General features: G+C 42.8%; 2 protein-coding genes across 3 annotated transcripts in view; both read left to right on the top strand.

Annotated features, from left to right (window-relative positions):
• Positions 1–7,500, top strand: part of LOC138958994 (protocadherin Fat 4-like) — a 104,592-nt gene that overhangs the window by 20,405 nt on the left and 76,687 nt on the right. For both annotated transcript variants that reach the window (XM_070330341.1, XM_070330342.1), the window contains exons 2-3: positions 5,950–6,678; positions 7,329–7,388. In XM_070330341.1, coding sequence (XP_070186442.1) covers positions 6,597–6,678; positions 7,329–7,388 — 142 coding nt within the window. In that variant the 5' untranslated portion in view covers positions 5,950–6,596. The remainder of the gene's footprint in view (positions 1–5,949; positions 6,679–7,328; positions 7,389–7,500) is intronic.
• LOC138953009 (uncharacterized) lies at positions 2,512–3,172 on the top strand. Its single transcript, XM_070324780.1, has 2 exons — positions 2,512–3,050; positions 3,139–3,172. Exons 1-2 carry the CDS (start codon positions 2,512–2,514, stop codon positions 3,170–3,172), a joined length of 573 nt encoding a protein of 190 aa, XP_070180881.1.

Here is a 7,500-nt window from a genome sequence, read left to right as displayed (position 1 = left end):
CGGCGCTTTTTGATATTTTTTTTGTTTCTAACACCCGAGAGATGCAGCGCCATGAAGCGCATTTGCTCATTTTGATTTTATTAATAACCATATTTGCGGTGGGTTTTCAAGCAAATCGTGCTGTATGCGTCTAGATTAAGGCACAGTGGATTCTTCAGATTCTTCTGATTCGCCCCCCACCCCCCCCCCCTCTCCTCCCTCGAAACCGTCAGATCAATGATGGAACCCCTATCAAGATGCTCGTTTAAAGCTCTCTGAGTATAGCAGTCACCACTTTCGAGCAGAGAGGACTGTGTTATGTTAGACCTTGAATCGTGTTGCAGTAAGACACGGATTGTTGCGCCTTTACTTCCTTATGTTATTGTCAGGTACTGTTGGGACAGTCAGGAAGGCCCGCTTATTTTCAAGGACTTAAATGATAAAGTCACAGTCTGTACAATGTAACAGATTCGGTTCATCATTTGAGACTTGACCAGGTTTTAACCTGGGATAAAGACACCGCTCCACTTTTACACATACTAACACTCGACAGTCTAGCTTTAATCATGTGTAGAGTGGATTTTGTTTTAAACTGAATTAATTTCTTTTATGGATACCAGTGTCAATTCATCAAACTATGTTCTACCTGAACAACAAGCAGCAGGGATGCTGAGTTTTGGTATGACACGGTGCGCGAACATGTCTTAAAAGGAGAAAGACTGTCCCTTCAAAGTTGAACACACAAGTTTTGAGTGGGCCATCAAAGTTTAACACACAAGTTTTGAGTGTGCCATCAAAGTTTAACACACAAGTTTTGAGTGGGCCATCAAAGTTTAACACACAAGTTTTGAGTGGGCCTTCAAAGTTGAACACAAAAGTTTTGAGTCGGCCTTCAAAGTTGAACACAAAAGTTTTGAGTCGGCCTTCAAAGTTGAACACAAACGTTTTGAGTGGGCCTTCAAAGTTGAACACACAAGTTTTGAGTGGGCCTTCAAAGTTTAACACAAACGTTTTGAGTGGAAAAAAGAGGGAGGGGGGAGGGCAGATTGGTAACGGAGATGGGTGAGGGTGATTAAATGTCATGCTTTGTATCAAGAATTTTTGTTCGTGTAAATCCGTATCGTGTGGGCTCTAAGAACAATGTTTTTGATTTCAGTATGTATGGGAATGTGTGTGTGTGTGTGTGTGTGTGTGTGTGTGTGTGTGTGTGTGTGTGTGTGTGTGCAGGGGCGGACGAGGGGGGGGCACAGGGGGCACGTGCCCCCCCCCCCGAAAAAAAAAGAAAAAAAAAAGAAGAAGAAAAAAAATTTTTCTATGCTGATTCTATGACCATTTCTAAGTTCAAATGGCACCAGATGGCACCATTTTGCTTCTTTGGGCAAAAATTTTTCCGGGGGAGCACGCCCCCGTACCCCCCTAGCAAATTCGGGCGCTTCGCGCCCATCACATTCACTTTCGATTCAAAGTGCCCCCCCCCTTACAAAGCAACTGATCCGCCCCTGGTGTGTGTGTGTGTGCGTGTGTGTGTGTGTGTGTGTGTGCGCGTGTGTGTGTGTGTGTGCATGTGTGTTTGTGTGCGTGTGTGTGTGTGCGTGTGTGCGTGTGTGTTTGTGCTTGCGGTGTGTGTGTGTGTGTGTGTGTGTGTGTGTGTGTGTGTGTGTGTGTGTGTGTGTGTGTGTGTGTGTGTGAATGTACGTTCGTTTTTTTAATAATAATAATAATAATAAATGAGCATTTATATAGCGCAACATCATAACTTTACAATTATGCTCTTTGCGCTTGACACATTTAAAATTAAAACACAGTTATACAAGCATTTACATCTTCATTCATAGTCAACAACGCTTAATTAAAAGCATACACCATCACACATACATTACAAAAGATTCTTCCACTAACTAAGTAATAAAAACATGAATAAAATAGGTAGTAAAAAACAAGGAAATACCAGCTGAATACCCTTATACCCCCATTCCACTGAGCCGTTCTCGCTTACGTTCCCGTTACGATCAAGGAACGGCCGGGAAACGGTAAGGATCGGGAGGGATCGGAAAGAACGTAAGTGGAGCGCTAAGGAACGTTAATGGAACGCAAGGAACGGTAAGAACGGGTGAGTTTTTGAAACATGTTTCAAATTTTCGCCGTTTCCCTCCCGATCAAAATGAGCGGTAACGGAACCTAAACACATCGGTAACGGAACTTTCAGATCGTTAATGGAACGTAAAGGAGCGGTAACACAACGTTATCGCATCGGAAGTGACGTCACTAGCGTTCTCAGTGCGTCATCGTAGCGTTCTAGCACCGTTCGTACCGCTCCATACAGTTCCTATACCGATCCCGAAACGACCTGAGCTGATCCTAACGTTGTTGTTGCATTCCATTTACGTTCTAATACCGTGCAAACCATTCCATTAGAGCTCCTCCACCGATCTCCAGACGACGCGGGTAGGTCTGTATATAATAAGTCGTTGCATAATCCATATCACAGTCGGTGTGCCTCTCAATCAAGAAACAACCAAAGAAAGAAGAAACATGCCACCCAAAGGGAAGAAGAAGAAGATTACGCAGGTGGAATCTGCAGATAGCCCAACTGTTCAAGAGACCATTGCCACCAAAAAGCCGCGTTTTCGACCGAACCTCACAGAAGATGAAGAGGACTTGATGTTGGAGTTCCTCAGAGAAAACCAGTTTCTATATGACAAAAAGAAAAAACTTTATCACAACAAACACTTGAGAGAAAAAGCATGGAACGAGCAGGCAGCCAGGATGGACCGTGACAAGGCCGACTTAGAAGTCTGGTACGACTCCCTTCGTACCAGGTACGGAAAACTGCTGAAGGGCTCAAGAAAATCTGGATCGGGCGCCAGTAACCTCAGCGACCGTGACCGATGGATTAGCTCACAGATGAGCTTCCTGAAGCCCTTTATCGCCGACCGTCGCACAGCAAAACCCATGGTCTCGTTCAAACAGAAAACCTGCTCGCCCTCGGACATTCCCCCAGGTGAAGAAGAGCCAAGCACCAGCAAGGAATCTGTAACCCCGCCCTGTGATGTCAACTCTGAAGCTGGATCGTCGGTATGCAGCAAAAAAAAAGAAAACCTGGAGGACAAGCTTCGCCAGACGGAAGCAGACCAAAACCAGCTGCTGCTCCTTACTAAGGAGTTCGTCCAGCGGAACCAAGGTGACCCGGTGAGGCGCAGCGAATGCGACTACTTTGCATCGGTGATATACACGCTGCCCCACGACGTCTACCGAAAGGTATCGTGTGAAATTCACGCGACTCTCAGGGCAGCCATCGACGAAACTGACCGCCGTAATGGGCAGCAGCACAACGTCCACCCGCAAAACGTCCAGCAGCAGGTTCCCCAGCATCATGTCACTCATCAGTACCAGCCTCAGGTATGCATTACTTATACTCGTGCATGTATCATGTTTGTGTGTGAGTGTATGTGGAGAGAGAGAGAGAGAGAGAGAGAGAGAGAGAGAGAGAGAGAGAGAGAGAGAGAGAGAGAGAGAGAGAGAGAGAGATTTGTGTCATTTTTGCCGGTTTTAAGTAATTGTAGATTGTTGCTAAAGAATTGAAATATATTGCTTTCCAGTACCAGCAGTACACTACCCCCCAGCCTTTCCAGAGCTCTGAGCAGTACGTCAGCTCGCAGTGGCAGCCACCCCCGAACCAGTGGCCAGCCCAGCCTGTCGATGCTACCACTGTGTGGAAATCCCAGGATGCGAACTGGGTCAACAAGCAGCCTTTGCAGAGCCAGACGTCACGGCCAGCACCTTCAACAACATGGACGCCAGGAATGTCCACCCCGGTCAGCCAAGACGCACCCGCTCCTGCGCCCATGAACCTGTCCACCGTCAACCTGAACGTGTCCAGCTTCATTCGGCACTTGGACGACAATGAACCGGAAGAGGATGAGGACACTGACTGAGATTGAAGACGATTCAGTTCACTTTGCAGTTATTGTTGATTATTCAGTTCAGTTCATGTTATAGTCCTCACGCCCTCACTATATTTTGGTTGACCAGTGCTTTGACAATTTGAAGAGTTGTTTGTATTTGTATTTGTATTAAATCAGCAAGAAGAAAAAGAACTGATCTCCTTCCATCTTGATGTCTAGCAAGCAACTGCATATTGATAGAATTGGTCTCTGCTTTTATAGAACTTGGCAAATCCTTACAATAAACGGTAACAGAACGCGAATGGAACGTTATCTGCACGCTACAGTCGTTGTAGGGTTGTTAATAGAACGGAAGAGATCTGTGTACAACGGTACAAGAGTGGTTGACTCGGTAATCGAACGGTATCGGATCACTTTGAACGGTGCATAATCGGAATGACAACGTTAGAGAACGGTGTTGAATCGCCATGGATACGCTCTATGGTCGGTATGCGAACTGTACGGCATCGTTACGATCGTTAACAGAATGTTATTGGAGCGCAAATACGTCAAAAATGACCGTTTTCGTAGCGTTCGATTGTTGTGTCAGCCGACCTTGATCGTAACAAGAACGTAAGCGAGAACGGCTCAGTGGAATGGGGGTCAAACAGAACATGTTATCAACAATGCTGAAAACAGTCCTAGATGTTTATATACATTATCACTAAAACAACAAATACACTACATGTACGTAGCCTACTGATAGACTGAGAAAACAAAATCAGGGTTTGTATTTCTTGAAGAGGTGCGTTTTAAGTGCTCGTTTGAATGCTTGGGGTGACTGAGAGTGGCGGATGTGAAAGGGGAGAGAATTCCATTGTGTGGGTGCGCAGAAAGTAAAAGTGCGTTGTCCGTATGTTTTGGTTTTGGTGTGTGGAATGGTAAGGATGCGACAGTCAGAAGAGGCATTTTGTCTATTACTATAGTTTTTTGTCGTCGTTTCTCATACTTGAACTGCCGCTGATCAAGATAGTAAAAATCATGATATTGTATGTCTCCATGCATCATTTTACATTCTGTTCTGAGATTAAAATAGGCAACAAGGAAAAATCTGAAAACAGTTTAAAGCTATCAGTATGAACCACTACTTTGTGGGAGTATTATCAAGTATGAAAACTGTTGTACGTACCGCAATGCCCTGACATGATACAAGTTTTAACAGTGAACAAATATGCGATATCATTTCGACATATTTTTTCTCGTGAGATTCAACTGAAAGATCAAGCACTCCCTTAATCCGTATCAGTAACATAACCCCGACAAAGAATTCCGTGTTTACTGTGCACTTGCTGTTACATTGCTTACGTCAACAGGTCACCAGTTTCAATAAACCGTTGTTTAGTAGGAGATTGCAACAGGATCGTTAGCACGAAAGTGCGTATTAGCATATTAACCAATGCAGATGCACAGACAAACAGACAGACTGAAGACAGGCTAGCTGGCAGACAGGCAGGCAGGCGCAGGCAGGCAGACGGACATGAGATAGACATACACACACTGTACAGACATACACCATTTATTCGGTTACATTTTATGTTGTACACCGAATTGCAGAAAGCTAATGGGCGACATTTTGAAGAAGACTTTCAAGGTCCGTTCTACTTAACGAAACCAAACCCAACTAAACCAATATAACCCCCATGTTTTATTCTGACAGTGAATGCCTTTAACCATTTTAAGCCGTAGAAAGGAATTTGTTCATCGTTATTTCATCTATTTATGTATTTATGTATTTCTTCATTCATGCATTTGTTTATTCATTTATATACTCATTTATTTCATCATTTATATCTTTATTCATTTATTACTTCAGTTTTATTTATTCATTTATTTATATCAATGTATTTATTTATTGATTGATTGATTAATTGATTTATTTATTTTAATTTTTTGTTTTGTTTTTATTGATTTATTTTGTTCATTCTTTTATTGATTTGTAATTGATAAACGTGAGATTGACAATAAATGGATTAACTGTCAATTTATTCTGTATGCTTCATTTATTTATTGTCCTTATCATTTGCAGGTTTAGAACGAAGCACACGAGAACATTGCAAGCGCCTTGCAGGGGACGAGAGACCCACAACAGAATCTAGCAACATCACTCCTTTCCGGAGAACAACATGTGATTCTGTGCAATCGACTTGACAGAAATTACGAAGCTTTTTAGCTCATCTGTTACATCGGTTTAATACAGACCAAGGAGCATTTGCTTGTCACAAGTATTGGCACCTTGTGAATAACATTTTTTTCTGGATATCATATACACGCGTACTGTGACGTCAGATTCAGACCCTTTGTGGAAGCAAGATCAGTTACAGTACAGAGAGGTTTCAACTCGAACGAGGATTTACCGTGTGAATGTGTAACTTCGTCCGTGGATAGTGGGTGTATGTTAGTGTGATTTGAGCCACCAAACCCTGATTTTTCCTACCCTGTGAATTTGCAGTTTGGAACCTGACACAGTGTGAACAGGATTTCAAAACGTCACTGTGTACAACATTTTGCCTTTGAAGCTCCATACTCAGGTCGGTAAATACACCGCACCAAGGCATCTTGGAGGTTGACCTACAGACCACAAGAAAAGCTACGTTGCACGTGCGGGGTTGGCATCCTACTGATGAAGCTGGACTGGTTGGAGTGAATTGTGTGTGACGCGACCAGTGCAAATCCATGGCGTTATTATCCACGTCTCTGAATCAAGTCATCATTTGTGTCATCATTCTCTGTGGTGTGCAGTCGTCACTTCAACAAGGTTAGTTTTTTTTTTAAAGTTGGGACCAGGAATATAGATAGTTCATGAATGTAAACGGGATAACGAGCAGAGTGAGGTGTAGATTTCAAAGTGCATTGTATTCGGAACTGTTCGTACGGGAAAGTGTTGTTGTTGTTGTTGTTGTTGTTGTTGTTGTCGTCGTCTTACTGTTGTTGTTGTTGTTGTTGTTGTTGTAATAGAAGAACCGGAAGTAGTAGTAGTAGTAGTAGTAGTAGTAGTAGTAGTGGATGTAGTCGGGATGTTGGTGGTAGTGGTGGTTGTGGTAATAACAGTAATAGTGGTCGTGGCAATTCAAAAGTGGCGGAAATTCGGATGTAAACTGATGTACAAAACATATAGCAATTGTTGCAGCTACATTTGCTAGAGGAAACGAGGTGAAGAATAAAATGAGAATTTAATTACCAGTTCTGTGGTCGTTTTACATTCTCTTCGTGGCAAAGAAGTATTTGAGGACGATAACCAGTTATTAATTTAGGTCAAAAACAAAAATAAAGTTTATTGTTGACAAGAACAAGTTACTTACAGCAAGGAAACTAGGTCGATTGTTTTTAAAATATGGTTTTGTTTATTGTTCAAACTTCACTTGTATCACGTGTTTCTATGTGTGTGTGTTGTTGTTTTTCCCCCAGAGTTTTGCGGAGACGTCTTCATCTTCAGCACACCGATTCGGGAAGGCGCTAACACTAAAGGTAAAAACAATGCAACATCATGCGTAATTTATAACAGCCTACGCATAGTATTTCATGATACCATGCAACCACGCCTTCTGAGCTGAATAATGATTATCAAGATATCTCGCGT

Source organism: Littorina saxatilis, linkage group LG2 (assembly GCF_037325665.1).
Source record: "Littorina saxatilis isolate snail1 linkage group LG2, US_GU_Lsax_2.0, whole genome shotgun sequence".
NCBI lineage: Eukaryota > Metazoa > Mollusca > Gastropoda > Littorinimorpha > Littorinidae > Littorina > Littorina saxatilis.
Note: the sequence above shows the minus strand (reverse complement) of the source record. Positions and strands in the feature narration are given on the sequence as shown.

Bases quoted from the DNA above. Each gene is read 5' to 3' on its own strand.
- LOC138953009 (XM_070324780.1), top strand. From the start codon at position 2,512: ATGCCACCCAAAGGGAAGAAGAAGAAGATTACGCAGGTGGAATCTGCA. The intron at 3,051-3,138 runs GTCGGTATGCAG...CTCCTTACTAAG, and splicing joins GTCAACTCTGAAGCTGGATC to GAGTTCGTCCAGCGGAACCA.